The sequence below is a fragment of the Aedes albopictus genome, chromosome 2 (genome assembly GCF_035046485.1).
Source record: "Aedes albopictus strain Foshan chromosome 2, AalbF5, whole genome shotgun sequence".
Taxonomy (NCBI): Eukaryota; Metazoa; Arthropoda; class Insecta; order Diptera; family Culicidae; genus Aedes; species Aedes albopictus.
The window spans coordinates 395,040,238-395,058,325 of record NC_085137.1 but is presented as its reverse complement, the minus strand read 5'-3'; the positions used below and the strand labels follow the sequence as shown (position 1 = coordinate 395,058,325).

Genomic DNA, 18,088 nt, shown 5'->3' with positions numbered 1-18,088 from the left:
ACATATTTGTATTAATAACTACTAGAGTAAATGGGTAAATGGCAAAGTAATGAGTCAACTGTTCTGCCCAACGAATCGAGATAATAAGCACCTCTCATGAAAAAAAAAGACGCTCATCGTAACTCAAAGATTTCAATTCCTCAATAAAACAAAATAGTGGCAACTGTTTATTAGAATGGCTTATCGTAAATAAAAGTTTTTGTGACATTTTACTCTGTTTCCGAACAAAAGAGCAGTACCTGAAAGAATTCTTGTAGGATTTTCTTGAAATTTTGAAACCTTGAAAGAATTTCTGAGAGAATTTCTGGAGTTTTTTTTATAGGAATCCTTCGAGAAATTAAAAAAAAAAACATGAAAGAACTTCTGTTCTGAGGAAATCCCTAAAATTTCTGAAAAAAATCCTAGGAATATTGAAGAAGGCTCTGATGGAATCATCTCTTCAAAAATTTCAAAAGCGATGTCTGCTGAAATTTTTGAAAGAATCCCTGAAGGAATATCCAGATAAACTTCAAATTCATGTAGAAATTCTTGTAGAAAACATCGGAAAAATATCTGAAGAAATTCTGCGGATATTTTTCAAGAAATCCCAATAGGAATTTCTGAAGAAACTCTGGAGAACATTCCTAGCAGAAACTCGAGAATTATCTTTAAGATATTCTCCGAAAAATTCCTGGAGAAATTGTTTGTTTAAACTTCTAGAGGATTTGTTGAAGGAATTCCGGGAGGAATGTCTAATCATCAAAATGTACCTCTGTAAAGATTGCTTGGAAAAATTTCTAGAACAAGCATACACATATTTCCAGAAAAAATATCCGAGGGAAGTTCTTCATCAATTCCTTAAAAAAGTTGGGGAGAAAATCCATGAGCTATCCGTAGAGGAAATCCTGTACGAGTTCCTTAGAAAATATTAAAAAAAGAAGAAGTTTCCAGAAAAAAAACCTTTGCACGAATATCTGAAGGTATCTCTGGAGGAACTCTTGCTATTTTCGCTGTAGCAAATTATGCAGAATTTTGTAGGGATTCCTGCTGAAATTTCAAAAGAAATTTTCGGACACATTGAGGAATCTCCAATGGAATCCCTGAACAAATTCCTGGAGGAACCCTTGGAAGAATATTCGAGGGATTTTATAAGAATCACTAGAAATTCATGGAAAAATTTCTGAAGAAACTCTAAGAATATTGAAGGAGTCTCTTTAGGAATTTCTGGTCGAATTATCCCTGTGGAGATTTTAAAACGGTTACCCGTTGAAATTTCTGAAAGATTCCCTAAATTTCTAGTTAAACTCCTGAAGAAAACCTCGTAGGAACCCTTGAAATAATTGATGGGTAAAAAGCTCTGATGAGGAATTTCTGAGGAGATTTCTGGATGCATTTCTACTGAAACTCCTTCAAACACTCCTAATAGAAGAAGAAGAAAAAATTGAGAAATTTTTAAAAAGAATTCCTGGAAAAACTTCTTGATGAAACTCAATCTGGAGGATTTCCAAAAGGAATTTCTAGAGAAATGTGTGGAGGAATTCCTCGAGAATCATCTATATTAACCTTTGTAAAAGTTACCCAGAACAAATAACTTGAGAAATTGGTAAAGCAATCCTAGGAAGTTTCCAGGAAATAAAACCGGAGAAAATTCTGAATCAATTTCCTGAAGAAACCTTGGAGGATATGCTAGAGCTATCCTTAGAGCACAGGTTCCCAAACTTTCAGATGGGCGACCCTCTTTTGCCAGCAGACGTACTTTTCGCGACCCACCATAGAAATTCCCCCCATTTGTTGTCTGTTACTGTCTATTCTACTGTCCCTCGCGACCCTCTGGATGAAGGTCGGCAACCCCCCTGGGGAGTCACAACCCACAGTTTGGGAAACCATGCCTTAGAGGAAATCCTGAGGAAGAAAGACGTACGTGCATTAGATCATTGCCACAGGACCCAAGTAACACCCCAGCTAACACAAAGTCTATATGATGTTGAATAGGATGCTAAAGTGGAGGCCATATGCGTACATGCTTCCATTGAACCGCGTGTAAGATGTGCGTATATCGCCTCCACTTTTGCATCCTATTCAACATCATATGCGATCGTGTGTTGACTGGGACACATGTTATACATATAAGAGTAACGGCAGCGCTAGTTTTGGTTGTATAGAAGTAAATTTGACGAAATTCTAGCATTGTGTTAAAATAACGGTAAATTTACTTCTATACAGCCAAAACTTGTGCTGCCGTAACGCTTATATGACATGCGTGTTGTTTGGGGATCGAAACGTTGGCTACGATCTTAAATAATCAGCGCTTTTCTGTGACTGAAAGCTGAAAAATACTAAGTTTAATGTAAACCCAGACATACTCCGTATAACATTTGTACTGGGAAAGTTTCTGAGAAAATACGGAAAACCTGATGGTATTGTCAAAAAAAAGAAACCTTTGCATGATTTTCTGAAGGACTCTCTGGATGAATTCCTGCTGAAATTTCAGGAGAAGTTTCGGGACACATTATTGAGGAATTCTCAATAGAATCCCTGGAGAAATTGTTGAATGAATCTCTGGAGGATTTCGTGAAGGAATTTCAGATTCTTGAGGAAATCTCTGAAAGAATCCTTGGGAAGCTTGCCAAAATGGGAACTCCTTTATACTGGATTACATTTTTAAAGAATTCTTGAGAAATTTCTAAGAAAACCTCTAGAAGATTTCTTGAAGTCCCTGAACGAAATTCTGAAGATATCTATGGTTGACTTACCAAAGGAATCCTGGCAGTAATTTTAAGAGGAATATCTAAATGATATTCTAGAGAAATTGTGTACAGAATCCGTTGAAGGATTTTTGAAGAATCCCCAGGAAGAACTTTTTAGAAATACATAACAGATTTTTTTAAAAAAACTTCCTGGAGTAATTTACAAAGAAACCGTAGGACAAATGGTGTTCTACAAAGATTTCCAGATTACTATATAATTAAAATTATTACAAAATCAGTTTAAATCCAAAATTACATAATTATAGTTGTCCGAGAAGTATTAAAAAAAATCATTTGAGGTTTTTATGGGACATTATTATCTTCAGCACGAACTGACATTCTATCGATTGAACTGTCCTGTTTGTTATTCACGAAAACTACATCTTTTCTTGTTTATTTGACCATCAAAACGAAGGTATTTGAACGCAATAAACTCGTGATATACTCAGAAAAAATGAGTTTCTTCGATTAACAAATAAAAATATTTTATTCACTGAACATCCTTATTATTGAAGATATCAATGGAAGTTTTTCTAAAGGAATACTTGGATAAACTTATGGAATCGCTAGAGAAATTTCAGAAGATTTTTTAAAGGTTCTCTGGAAGAAGCTTTGAAGGAAACTTTGGAGACATTCCCGAAGATATCCCTCAAAGGAATCCATGATGAAAACTCTGCAGGAATTTTAAATGTCGGATTTTATAAAAAAAATCATTTCATAAAAATTTGCACTAATTCGTAAAAGATTTAAAAAAAAATAAAATAAAAATCCTCGTAGGGGTTTCTGAAACAGTTCATTAAAGAATTTTTGAGGAAATTTGTAGAAGTTTTGCTAAAGGAATCGTGGGAAAAATTTCTTGATGATACTCTTGAGGAGTTGCGGAACGAATCTATGGATGAATTTTTGCAAGAAACCTCAGAGGAGATATTTCTGGAACATTTCTCAGAAGCTGTTCTACAAAAATCGCTGGATAATTTTCTGAAGGAATCCGAGAAAGTGTTCCTGAAAGACATTTCAGGACGATTTAATAAAATCCAAAAGTTTTTTGGAAGAAACCCTTGAAGGATTTTCTAAAACAGTCCGCAAAAACATGCAAAAGACTCTCCAGAAGTCCAGAACATTCAACGCAGGAAATTTTGGAAGAATTTCTAAGGAAACCTCTTTTTAAAGATTTTTCTAAAGGAATGAATGCCTGTAGAAACTTCTGAAGAAATACGTGGATGATTTTTGAAGAAAAGATAAAAAATAAAATAAAAATCATGGCTGATGTTTCAAAGGAAACCCTGGAAGGAACGCTGAAGAAATCTATGAGAGGTTTTCTTATGATTCCTTGGTAAAATTTCTGGATAAATCTCGAGAGGAAATTCGGAAGAAAACCCTCGAGAAATTTCAGATGAGATCCCTAGAAGATTTTTTGAAGGAATCTTTAAATATCACACCAAAAGATTTTTGGAAAGAAACCCTGTTGGACAATCGTAAGGAACCCATGCATAATTTCAGAATAGAATCCACGAATGACATATAACGGTTATGTTAAGGTGCGCGAGATTAAGGAAAAGCTTGATTTTTTTTTGTAAAAATATGTAAGCAACCATATTTTTTTAATTATCGTTCTACTATAACACTGGAAATCGAGTAATTACGCGAAATTTCATTTTTCAATAGGATTTGACATACTTTCTCGTTTGCGTATGACGAAGGCAACCGCACCATAGCAGCAGGTAGCCGAAATTATCTTCATCACCGCTCAATTTTCACTTTGCCAGATTCACTTGTTGAATTCATACCCCAAAAATGCCCTGTGACCCTTCAAAGTTGGACTTCACTGCTGCAGAATGCAGGAAGAGCTGTCCATTTAACAAATAAATCATTTTTCTCTCGTCGGCAAAATGTAACAAACAAGTTTTCTTCGGCTAGGGAGATGCAAGCAAATGTGTGCGCGGATTTTCTGCATACGACACATCGTATTTCAGAACCACGAAGAAAGTTTTCATCGTTGCACTGTGATGGTGTATCTGGTGGGTATAAACATTTATTGAAATATTTTGGTCGTTATTCCAAAGCTACATTCATTTCAATTTAAAAACTTTTTGCTCAATCATACTTTGAAGAATTTGACTGACTTTTCGAATAAACACCAACGGTCTAATCATAATATTTGACCATCATATGTATGTATTATAGTGTCACGTAGAAGGAGTGCCAGAAATTGAATTGAGGTTGTGTCCAAAATAGACGAGGATTAAACGGAAACAGAATTCAATGGACAGTTATTCCATCTTATTATTTTATGGAAGCTGTAGATCTTTCGCAATATTTGTTTACTTGATATGATAGCTAATGTGTAAAATAGTTATCGATACCAAATTGGCCACGAGACATTAGCCAAAGTGCAAGCATAAACTCGATCATTATTGATTGGTGCATAGGTAGACGGGAATTAGATAAAAACCATACAGCTTAGAGATCTGTATTAGATACAATTTGATTACAAAAGTATTCGCGAGCATGGAGTCCTGCTTTACCACTGAAAAACTAGGTTAACGGCAGTGAATATTTTGACTTCCTACTTCCTACAAACCATTTGTTGCTTTCTGGAAATTATGTTGGACAAACTTGTGGTTTCTCCAAACAAAATGATTCACTAGAAATGCAAATGCATTTTTTCTCTCATTGCATGGCAAGTATGAAAGTAAAATGTTTGCAAAGCTTTTGGGTCAAACTGCAAGTCTCGGTGCTCACTCTCAACTCCAGCGAACAAACCATAAAATCCAAGAAGCCGGCCTCTATCAAAGAACCACCACAAGACAGACAGGCGATAGCGCGAAAGACAGCCGACTCATCATCACAAAAGCCATTCAAAGTCGGCCCCCGGAGGTGGAACCCTGATGCATACCGCGGTGGCGATGAGTGCAGTGCAGAAGAGACTGCAGATTCCTTTCCATGTGGCTCATCCGACCGACCAACCAACCGACCATAAGGAAAGAAAATCATCATATAAATTACTATCTTTATTTGCACTGTTTCTCGGTGTAATGTGATAATCATAACCTTCCGCTTAGCGCAGCCAGCGCTGCTGTGGAATGCAATACCCTATCTGTAGTGTAGAAGAGCGCTTGTGGCTTCTCCGGACAAAGCGGTTTGGATTCGAGTCGTCATCATCGACGTCGCCCTAGCTTTACAATGCATTTTTGCATACGTCGTTGTTGAGTTGAATGGAAATTTGCATCGTTCCTCTCTAGACCTAGAGCAACGCCGGGTTCGGCACCTATTGAAGCATCGAGATCAGTTTTCGCCGCATTCATTCAGCGAGACCTGCTATGTGCTCTTCCTGGGCTGTATCTATTTAGATAGATACCCTCCGATATGTGAACGGGCAGGGCTTTTTGGCTTTGTTTTGTAAACCACCACCTCACCTAGATATGGGAGCCTACTGACTGACTGACAGGGCTCACGGAGACGCAAAAGCAAGTCGGTAGTAAAATTGGGTTTTATTAAATCAAACCAGCCATAAAATATAATGATAATCGTAAAAGCATAATCATAGGTTGTAGTTGCTCGGTGTGTTCGAGCTGTGAAATGGTGCTTTTGGAAGGAATGATCGGTGCCCCATGCATTGAAATCAACGGGTAAGACATCGAGCGGGCTTCGGAATTTCTATTGAGATGTGTCTGTGATGGATGAAGAGACATTACCTACGGTATCGGTCAGAAAGAAATGCAACAACACCTATGCGCCTTGATATCGTCATGATGACTGAAAAGTAACTTTGCTCCAATCTTGAGGGTATAGAGCATTTCCAGCTTTACGCACGAATCACATAGACGCGGCCTTTTTCAATTGATATGAAATTTTGCTGATGTTTGAGCTTCTATCTGAAAATGTTTTTCATGTTATTTGTTTTGCAATATTTCTCACCTAACTTTTAAAAAGTGCGTATGAGATCCCTTAACTTTTTCCTAAAAAATGTAACTCGTAAACGGCATGTTGGATTAAAATGATGTCTTTGAAGATACATATTTGAGGATCAAAAAAAAAAAAAAATACACTGAGATTTTCCAAAAACCTTACCGCTCGATTTTTTTTTGTATTTTTCTGTATAAAACAGTTTTCTAGTCTCAAAATTTTCCAAGTTAAATGCTTCTTACTTTTTTTGTTCAAATGATTGTTTTTTTCAATAATTTTCATAATAAGCCAAAGGAAACAATATTTGGGATTTTGATATCAAAAAATGGGTTTAACGTACAGGTTCCACTGTAATAATCAGAAACGAACACATCTTTTTCCATTTTTTTCTTTTTGAAGATTGAGATAGAACTGGTTTTGTTGTAAATATTGTTATGCAAACACGCTATGTCTGGGATATTAATAAACTTTCCTACCTGAAATCTAAAGTAGGGCCTACGTAGGACTAATGTACGCCTAAAGCAAGTCGAGACCGCATATTCATACCTGAAAAGAAAAAGAAAACAATTTATTATAGTTCCGTTTTTTTTTAATTTATAAAATAATTTTAATTGAACTTCACTCGATACCAACGCTTTTTTTTTCAAAAAGTTCAATGCCCTTGTAAGCGCGCCCGTTGATCAGCGAGCCCCTCGTACTGCTACTACCACCAACGCTACCTAGAAATCAGCTACCACTTGAATGACACCATCCGTCATTCCCGTTGTTCAATTTGTCATACATGATGATAAGCAGAAATTTGTGAGCTGAGACAAAACGGTTTAGCTTAACTGATTTGCAGAAAATACTGTTTAATAGCTGGCAAATATTTGATATACTATACTCCCATGAATCAGTGATTACTCAAATATCAGTGCTCTTTATTTGATTTAATCTAATAGCTTATAAGGTGAGGTGATGCAGATCATGAACATTATTTGCTATTTATTGTGAATTTGTGATTAGACTTTTTCACCGCAGATACGTCTAGGAAATAGTGAATATAGTTGGGAAATTCTACTGTCTGAATCCACGGATTGTAGGTGGTACAATAAGGTAAAAACCACTTAATTACTCTTGAAATCGCCGTTTGCTTAACAAAACGTTATATAACAGGCCAACGTACACCGGCGGTAGGGATGCTCTAGACTCAGTTGTATCGTAAACGTTGAAGACAAGCGAATTACTAAATGTAAGTTAATGGGTAATGGGAATGACTACTAAGAAAACTAAAATTATATTTTCCTATAGGAATTTGTAACTCTCTCTCTCTCTCGGTAATAAAGATTTAATGAATTCGGATAATTCTGGCGACGATCGCAGCTTTTCTTCCAACAATTTACAAATTCATTTACCGAATTGTGAGAAGATGTCGTCGAAGCATTCCAAGACCGGATCCGGGAACAATGGCAATGGATTAACGGTCACCGCCAGCGCAACAGTGGCAACGTCTGCGCAGACTGCGGCCGTACTTTCGACGGACAATGCGGTAGGCACCGCTTCCCAGGTAAACGTAGATAAACGAATCTCTGGTCACCATGAAACGGGAACCATTCCGAAGGGCTCCAGTAATAAACCCGGTAGTACCACTAGCTTTCCGCGTCGTAATCCGCCACGTAATGCGCGTCCGAATCGTCAGTCAAGTTGTCAGTTGTGTGATGGGCTAGATACCATGAACATGATTCAGTGTGATGCGTGCAGAGGATGGTTCCATTGTGAGTGTGCGAAGGTAACGGACGAAACCGAGGATCACAGTTGGAGCTGTGCCAAATGCGCTGCTCTTCTCCGTCGTTCGTTGGCTCCCTCCGGTGGTGGTCGAAACTCGGAGGCTCAGATGCAACAAGTTCCAAATCCGTCGCAGCGATCCAGGAGCAGTGGGAAAAGCATGCAGAGTGAGGCAAGAAGGAGGCTGAAGCTGCAGTTGATGAAAATCGAAGAAGAGAAAAGGCTTGAGAAGGAATTTTTGGAGAAGAAATACGAAGTTCTCCTTGAGTTTGGGAGTGAGTCGTCAACAGTGGTGAGTGACAGTGAATCGATTCTCGACAATACTTCGAAGATCGAACAGTGGATGGCTGATACAGATTGTTTTGGTGCCGACGTGGATTCCGGTGTAGTGGATGAGGTAGATGGGCCCGTGGCGATTAACTCGCGGAGGCCTGCGGAGCATTCTGCTCGAAATCTCAGACCGGACGTTGAGCATCCAGTTCATCAACTAGGTCAGCAACCATCACCTACCGGGCGAGATTTCCAGATAGCAAATTCTCCTATCGTCGGCAGTCATCCAGCGCAACATGCACAACTTTCACACACGAGGACGGAAACATTAATGCAGCCGAATCGCTTCATCCCAGGGCAACGATCAACTCCAATGGGTGGTGAACATCAGCGTCCGACAGTTCAACCTGTGCAGACCGTCGATGACGAGACGATCTGCATACTTAACCGCAGTCAGCTGGCTGCGCGACAAGCAGTCCCTAAGGATCTCCCAGAGTTTGGTGGAAACCCGGAAGACTGGCCGCTTTTCTTTTCGGTTTTCAACAGTTCCACTCAAATGTGTGGATTTTCAAACGAAGAAAATATGCTGCGTCTCCGGAAGTGCCTTACAGGAAGGGCGTTAGAAGCAGTCCGATGCCGACTTCTCCATCCGTCTAACGTCGCCGGAGTGATGTCAACACTGAAGATGTTGTACGGAAGGCCGGAAGCAATCGTTCAAGCAATTGTAAAGAAGGTCAGAACTCTACCATCGCCGAACATCGACCGGCTAGAGACGGTAGTCAATTTCGCGCTCACTGTTGAGAACCTGGTCGCAACGATCCAAGCTTGCGGAGTGAATGACTTTGTTTACAACGCTTCGCTACGCTTGTAGAAAAACTACCATCGTCTTTGAAGCTTGACTGGGCCAAATACTCGAGAAACACACCGATTCCCAATCTACTCGATTTCAGTACTTGGTTGTATTCAACAGCAGAGGATGCCAGCGCAGTGATGCCGTCGGTTAGCAGTGATTCTAAGCCTCGTTCCAACAAAAAAGATGGTTTTTTGAACGTGCACGGAGAAGGCGATTCCGATAGCAATCACGTGGTGTCATCGAAGGTGAAGCAGTATACTTCCGACGAAATGGAAAAAGAATGTCCAATTTGTAAAGGCGGTTGCCCGAATATCGCAAAGTGTAAACGGTTTGCCGAATTCAGCTGCGACTCAAAATGGGCCGCTGTTCGCGAATGTAAACTGTGTCGAAAGTGCTTGCGAAGGCACAACGGTTCGTGCCGACAACAAAAGGCGTGCGGAACAAACGGCTGCACTTATCTACATCACCCGCATTTCCATACCGTCGATAGACAGCAATCCAACGGAACGGCGACTGACGCAATCGTGCCTGCAGAGACACCACAACAGAGCTGTAATATTCACCAAAGCCAGTCAAAACTTCTTTTCCGAATTCTTCCAGTCCTTCTCTACGGGCCTTCAAAAACCGTGCGAACGTACGCGTTCATCGACGATGGGTCCGAACTCTCCATAATGGAACAGAGTCTGGCTGACGAGCTCGGCGTAGAAGGGCCAAAGACATCGCTGTGCCTTAAGTGGACGGGAGGTTCTCAACGCCTGTAGAATTCTTCTCAGAGAGTCAGTTTGCAGATATCCAGCAGTAACGATCAATCGAGGAAGTATCAGCTGTCGTCAGTACAAACCGTCAAAAGTCTTCAGATTCGACCTCAGACGCTATTGTACGGCGATATCCAGGAAACGTTCCGGAACCTCGCAGGACTACCGATTGAGTCGTATGAGAATGCGTGCCCTCGAATTCTCATAGGCCTGGATAATCTCAATCTTGGTCACCCGCTGAAGAGTCGAGAAGGCCGGCCGCAAGAGCCTATAGCCACCAAAACACGACTTGGTTGGACTATCTACGGAAGCTGCATTCCTGAGGGTACAACAACGAATTCCGTCAACTATCACTCTCTTCAGGTGTGCGAGTGCAACCAATACTCGGACGAAGACCTGCACCAAACCGTAAAAAACTATTTTTTGCTCGATAGTACCGGCATTGTGAAACCAGATAAGCTGTTGCAATCGCAAAACGACCAACGGGCACAGATACTCTTGGAATCGCTCACCAAACAACGAGATGGGCGGTACGAATCAGGACTACTCTGGAAGTACGATACCGTTCGACTTCCAGACAGCAAACCAATGGCACTGAAGAGATGGGAATGTCTGGATCGGAGGATGAAGAACGACCCGCAGTTAGCGAACGTAGTCAGAGCGAAGATCGAAGATCATGTATCGAAGGGATATATCCGAAAGCTGTCCAACGAAGAGGTTAAAACAGGATACCCCCGCGTGTGGTATCTCCCAATATTTCCGGTAGTGAACCCAAACAAACCCGGAAAGACTAGGCTCGTTTGGGATGCAGCTGCAACTGTCCACGGAGTATCTCTGAACACCGTCTTGCTGAAGGGCCCAGACCTGTTGACTTCGCTACTGTCAGTACTAATGCAATTCAGAGAGTACAAAATCGCCGTGTGTGGTGACATCCGCGAAATGTACCACCAGATCCTGATGCGGAATGATGACCAGCACTACCAGCGCTTCTTCTGGAAGGAAAATATAACCGACGTCGAGCCTAGTACGTACATCGTTCAAGTGATGACCTTCGGAGCCTGTTGCTCACCAAGTACGGCGCAGTATGTCAAGAACGTGCACGCAAGCAAGTTTCAGCAAGAACATCCGGCTGCCGTTGAGGCTATTGTGAAGCGACACTACGTCGACGATATGCTTCTAAGCGTGGAGCAGGAGGAAGAAGCAGTTCAGTTGACACGAGACGTGAGGGAAATCCATGCTTCGGCAGGCTTCGAAATCCGCAATTGGGCATCCAACTCTTCTACAGTATTGGCGGAATTAGACGAACCTTCTACAGCTGAGAAAAGTTTCGGCGAGGATGGCTGTGTTGAGAAAATTCTCGGCATGTGGTGGAACACGTCTACAGACTGCTTTACGTTCAAGATTTCAAACCGCATAGACGAAGTTTTGCTGTCAGGAGGCCGCCGTCCTACAAAACGGGAAGTCCTGCGAACTTTGATGATGGTTTTCGACCCGCTAGGCTTCATTGGCCATTTCCTAATGGTGCTGAAAACGCTTCTTCAGGAAATATGGCGGTCTTCAATCGGCTGGGACGACGTGATCAACGATCAACACTTCGAAAAGTGGTTAACCTGGTGCGCAGCTTTGCCTGAAATAGCAGAACTTCAAATTCCTCGTTGCTACCGTTCCCTAACATCTACATCTGAAGACAACGAAGTTCAGTTGCATACGTTTGTAGACGCGAGCGAAGCGGGCTTCGCAGCGGTGGCGTACTTGAGATTTCAAGAGGGATCAATCGTTGAGTGTGCGCTATTGGGGTCCAAGACAAGAGTTTCACCACTGAAGTTTTTGTCAATCCCACGATCCGAACTTCAGGCTGCCGTTATTGGAGTTCGCTTGGCACAAACCGTCTGCAGCACACTATCGTTCGCTGTAAAACATAGATTCTTCTGGACGGACTCTAAGGACGTGCTTTGCTGGCTAAATTCTGATCACCGTCGTTACAGTCAGTTCGTTGCCTTTCGAGTTAGCTAGGTTCTAGAAGTTTCGGATACACGCGAGTGGAATTGGATTCCAACCAAGCAAAATGTGGCAGATGAGGGAACAAAGTGGCGACATAATTCGGATTTGTCTTCATCGAGCCGCTGGTTCCGAGGTCCGGAGTTCTTATGGAAATCAGCTGAGCATTGGCCCTCCTCAAAGCATCACTTTGGAAGCACAACGGAAGAGCTACGTCCACATCTGCTTCAGCATACGAAAGTCGATGAATGTGCAGTCGACATTAGTCGATTCTCTGATTGGCAAAAAAATGCTTCGTTGCACTGCCTATGTACTCCGCTACGTTCGAAACTTGAGGCTTACCGTTCAACAAGCAGATCGCAACAGCGGACCGTTGAATAGCCAAGAGCTGAGAGATGCAGAATACTATCTGTACCGCGTGGCACAGCTAGCTGCCTTTGCCGATGAAATTACAATCCTTTCGAAGAACAGGAACTCCAAAAATCCGGACAAGCATTTGCCAAGAAGTAGCCCTCTTTTTCGTCAATGCGTCTTTCTGGATGAAGTTAAGGTTATTAGGATCCAAGGAAGAACGCAAGCCTGTTCGGTCATCGCCCGAGATGCAGTTCAACCATTTTTTCTTCCTGGCGACCACTCAATCACCAAGTTAATCCTCCTCGACTTCCACAAGCGGTTCAACCATCAGAACCACCAAACAACTATCAATGAAGTACGTCAGCGCTACCGGATTCCAAGACTGAAGGCAGCGTACAAAACCGTACGAAAGGAATGCCAAGAATGCAAAAACTACCACGCAACTCCACACCCTCCTTTCATGAGTGACTTGCCACTGCAACGTCTAGCCGCCTTTACACGACCATTTACTTTCATGGGAGTGGACTACTTCGGTCCTATGATCGTTACTGTTGGACGCCGTTCCGAAAAGCGTTGGGGAGTCCTGGCAACTTGCCTTACGATACGCGCAATCCACTTAGAACTAGCCCACACACTGACAACTGATTCTTGTATATTGGCGTTACGCAACATTATGGCTAGAAAAGGGGTTCCCGCTATTATCTTTAGCGATCGCGGCACCAATTTCCAGGGTGCAAGCAAAGAGCTGAAGGATATTTTGCAGAATGTCGACCAGGAACAACTGATGAGCGAGTTCACCACACCAAGCACTGAGTGGAGCTTCATACCACCAGCGTCCCCACACATGGGCGGGGCTTGGGAGCGCCTGATCCGGAACGTAAAGTCGAATTTGTCCAGACTACAATGGAGAAGGCTGCCCACAGACGAGGTGCTGAACAGCACTCTAATCGAAATCGAGAACGTAATCAATTCAAGACCACTGACCGAGATCCCATTAGAAAACGACGAATCACCAGTGCTGACACCCAACCATTTTCTCTTGGGAACGTCGAACGGACTGAAACCATGGGTGCCATACAGTGACAGTCCGTCAATGCTTCGCAACAGCTTCAAACAGTCGCAGATTATGGCTAACGAATTCTGGAGGATGTGGTTGAGAGACTACTTGCCCGTGATCACACGCCGCTCCAAGTGGTTCACCAAGGTAGAACCAATTCAAGTCAACGATGTCGTAGTCATTGTAGACCCGAAAGCTCCTCGTAACAGCTGGCCACTAGGACGGGAAATCGCGACCAGACCAAGTTCGGACGGCCAAGTAAGAAGAGCTACAGTGCAGACTAGTCAAGGCATCTACGAACGCCCCACTGTGAAGTTAGCAGTGCTCGACGTAGGCGTTAAGGACCAATGCGCTCCAGGAGAACCTTCTGCGCATTCCGGGGGGACTGTAAGCGCGCCCGTCGATCAGCGAGCCCCTCGTACTGCTACTACCACCAACGCTACCTAGAAATCAGCTACCACTTGAATGACACCATCCGTCATTCCCGTTGTTCAATTTGTCATACATGATGATAAGCAGAAATTTGTGAGCTGAGACAAAACGGTTTAGCTTAACTGATTTGCAGAAAATACTGTTTAATAGCTGGCAAATATTTGATATACTATACTCCCATGAATCAGTGATTACTCAAATATCAGTGCTCTTTATTTGATTTAATCTAATAGCTTATAAGGTGAGGTGATGCAGATCATGAACATTATTTGCTATTTATTGTGAATTTGTGATTAGACTTTTTCACCGCAGATACGTCTAGGAAATAGTGAATATAGTTGGGAAATTCTACTGTCTGAATCCACGGATTGTAGGTGGTACAATAAGGTAAAAACCACTTAATTACTCTTGAAATCGCCGTTTGCTTAACAAAACGTTATATAACAGGCCAACGTACACCGGCGGTAGGGATGCTCTAGACTCAGTTGTATCGTAAACGTTGAAGACAAGCGAATTACTAAATGTAAGTTAATGGGTAATGGGAATGACTACTAAGAAAACTAAAATTATATTTTCCTATAGGAATTTGTAACTCTCTCTCTCTCGGTAATAAAGATTTAATGAATTCGGATAATTCTGGCGACGATCGCAGCTTTTCTTCCAACAGCCCTCTACCCCGAAGTACCACGCATTTCGCAAAAAAACATGACCTCTTTGGGCTGGAGCCACACCAAGTCGTTCTACCTCGCACAGCCCCATGTTTCGATGCAAATTCTCCGTTTTAATTGACCGAAAAATTCACCGTTATGGACAAAGCTGCACATTTATTGACTGCCCGCCCGTCGTTGGTCACCGCGAAAAAGCTTGACTTTGCGAAACAAGTTTGGCGGGCTGCTGGTTCGCGCCGCCGCGCCGCACTTATAAATGATCACATATTTTATGACTTTACCTCGGCGGCAGCTGTAGCTTGAACCTCGGTACACAAGGATGGGATGGTTGACGACGGTGATGATGGGTTTTAATTCGCACCCGAAAATGGAAAAAACAAAGGCGCGGTTTTCGGGGGTCTTGATTGCAACGCTACTTTCCTGTTTTGGGTCCGACCGACGACGGTGCGACGACAAGGCCACCATCCTGTTTTGATTGATGCGTTGTCGGCGACAAAATCATGGGCTGACGCGATGATTAATTTGCATATGATTTAGTATTTTTCGCGAAAACAGGCGGGGTTTTGTGATAATGAATTTCGGTGGCTTGGCAGGTGTGTCCACGAGGGAACCGATCGACTTACTTAATTGGAATTATAACCAAATGAACCGTGTTGTAGAATTAGATAGCTGGATTTGAGTCCCGGTTTGGTTATGGTCGTGGAACGTGTTAAAATATAAGATTCGTTGTCTTGCTTGTGGCCTTACGTTCCCACTGAAACTTGACCTGTCTCTCTTCAACTTAGTGTTCTTTGAGCACTTTCACAGCTATAACTTCAAGGGCATTTTACCTGCCATTGCATGAGTTGGTATATTGTGTGATAAGCACTATGATACACTATGGCCAGGGAAGTCGAGAAAAAATCCCAACCGGAACGGGAATCGAACCCGCCTTCTCCGTATAGGTGACCCATAGCCTTATCCACAAAAACTAACTGGAGGGAGACCTATGAGTTAGATCAGTTAAGGCGAAACATCAAGAAATCCTATTGCAATTTCGCATACAAACTTTAGAGGCACAAATCTGACGATCGAAGCATCGAACCAAGCCACACTTGTTTATCCTGGCCTTGCTCACTTGCAAAGAGAAGCAGCTTTTTCAAAACGAGAGCATTTGTTTGCGAATTTTCAGGATTGGTGCTCTTAAAAAGGTGAGTAGGGGACCAAGTCGGCCATTGTGACAGCCATGTTTGTATTCTCTGAAGTTTCTCCTTAAAAGGACTTCTTCACAAGTATCTTACGGAAATACATCAAGATGGGGTTGGTGGTGTAGTGGCTACTACTTCTGATTCCTATGTAGATGGTCCTGGATTCAATCCCTGGTTCGTCCCTTTCCTCCTACTTTGTATCTCTCTATATACTTTCCCCCTCTTCTCTACATATACAACTCATGTATATTTACATGTTCATAGCCATCGCTAGAGCAGGAACGGGTTAAAAAGCCGTTGCCCATCCTTCCAACTTTCACAGCACAGTGTCAATCTATCATATAACGCATACGAGTTATGCAATCAAGCGAACTGTGCCGCATTATCTTCAGACTAATAAATACACTAATCTATCACCTTACGCCTGGCACCCACACACCAATGTGTCACCTTAAAATAGAAGATCACCAGCACTCACATATTGAAGATGCCTGCTGAGCCACCGGCAGATACCTCATTGGTTCCTTGTGTGAGTGTAGCTGGTCTGGCGATACTGGGGTAGCATCCACGGGCGGTCAATTACGCTCAAGCTCAAGCTTAAGCTCAAGCTTCACAAATATATTACGGAAATACATCGTGATTTTACTTCCAATCGTGACACAATTGGCTTGGATACTATTTGAAGTCCAATTAGTTTTGTAGAGGTTCTGAGAACCGTAAGTTCTTCTACTTGGTACACTAAAACCCAAATTTACGCCCAATACGAAGGAGCGTATTGATAGACGGAGTGAGGTGAGAAGTAACTATAATATTCCTTCTAGATGGATTCTTCTATCTCAACGGTCGCAATGTATTTACTGCGGCCTTCTTGTAACAAACCATACTGTAGAAAGCTTGACAAGTAATGTGAATTTCTTTATTCACCTTGTTGGATCATACTGTTGGAAAGAGATTTTCTCAACTCCCCAGAGTATGGGCCATGGAATTTACAAGCGTAACTAGTGATCACTCACTGTTTTACGAGTATAGTTTATACTCAGATAGACATATGCATTACCACTGTCCCCATGAAACTCCTCTGAAACCCCTCTGAAATCCCCCGGAGATCTTCCAGAAACTTCTCTTAAGTACCTCTGTAGCCCCCAGAAACTCCCAGGACTCCCTGAAGCTCTCAAAAAGCTTTCAAGAACCATTGTAACGCATTGAAACCTAACCCTCCTTTAGCATTAGGGTTATTTTTGACCCAAACCGTATCTAAGAACACCTTGAAACCTCTCTAAAACCTCCCGGAGACCCCCGTGAACATGGACCACCGTAGCTTCCTTAAAATTCTCAGGAATTCTGAAGGTAGGGCTCCTGAAACATTCTATAGCCCACTGAAACGCTTTGAAATGGCTTGAAACCCCACTGAAACCCTCCTAAATCCCCATGAACTGCAAGTCCTGTTTTCACGCGAAAAATGGTTCCGCTTAAAAGTTAATCGCGTAGAAAAGACGCTGATAATGTTTTTATTTATCAAATCGCCCTGAATTTGAGGGAGGGTGATAAAGAGTATAAGAGAAGTCTCTGGTTTAAAAATGAGCACCGAGGGTAAGGAATTGCGACCAAGGAACATCCAAAAATCGTAAAAAAAACCGCGTAAAAAATCACGTAAAAGAAAGAATCCAGTAGTGTATTAAGCAATCCTAAAGCAAACTTATTACCCCTTGGAACGCCTCTTCTGAATCAGTGTGTAACATACTGAAATGTTTGGAAACGCTTTCAAATCTCACTCAAACCTCTCAGACCCCCGGAACTTTTCTTAAAAACTCAGGAGCTTGCTTAACCCCATGAAAAGCTTTGAAACCCCTTTGAAACTCTCCTGAGACTCTCAAAAACTTCTCTTAAACCTCCATATGCTTCGAAGTGCATCGGTAATCATTAAAAAACAGTGCTCCAAATTTTTCAGTCCTTTTTTTTATTTGCGAATTTAACTATGCTAATTCTACACACGTTTTACAGTTCTCAAAAATATAGTTTTGGTCAAATCCACCCTTAGCACCCTTAGCAAATACATACCTACGAACTCTTCTAAAATCAAACGCAACACAATGAAATTGAACATAATAACATTATATT

General features: G+C 42.0%; 3 protein-coding genes across 3 annotated transcripts in view; 2 read left to right on the top strand and 1 right to left on the bottom strand.

Annotated features, from left to right (window-relative positions):
• LOC109410775 (mucin-3A) overlaps window positions 1-18,088 on the bottom strand; it is a 619,568-nt gene that overhangs the window by 295,268 nt on the left and 306,212 nt on the right. The window lies entirely within an intron of this gene.
• Window positions 9,657-12,287, top strand: LOC134286830 (uncharacterized). The gene is made up of 3 exons (XM_062848514.1): window positions 9,657-10,071; window positions 10,120-10,220; window positions 10,293-12,287. The coding sequence occupies exons 1-3, from the start codon at window positions 9,657-9,659 to the stop codon at window positions 12,285-12,287; spliced, it is 2,511 nt and encodes an 836-aa protein (XP_062704498.1).
• On the top strand, window positions 12,340-14,130 carry LOC134286829 (uncharacterized). The gene has a single exon (XM_062848513.1). The coding sequence runs from the start codon at window positions 12,340-12,342 to the stop codon at window positions 14,128-14,130; it is 1,791 nt and encodes a 596-aa protein (XP_062704497.1).

Coding starts and splice junctions, on each gene's coding strand:
- LOC134286830 (XM_062848514.1), top strand. CDS start 9,657: ATGCCGTCGGTTAGCAGTGATTCTAAGCCTCGTTCCAACAAAAAAGAT. Junction 10,072..10,119: donor AGAGACACCACAACAGAGCT/GTAATATTCACC, acceptor GAATTCTTCCAG/TCCTTCTCTACGGGCCTTCA. Junction 10,221..10,292: donor GTCTGGCTGACGAGCTCGGC/GTAGAAGGGCCA, acceptor AATTCTTCTCAG/AGAGTCAGTTTGCAGATATC.
- LOC134286829 (XM_062848513.1), top strand. CDS start 12,340: ATGTGGCAGATGAGGGAACAAAGTGGCGACATAATTCGGATTTGTCTT.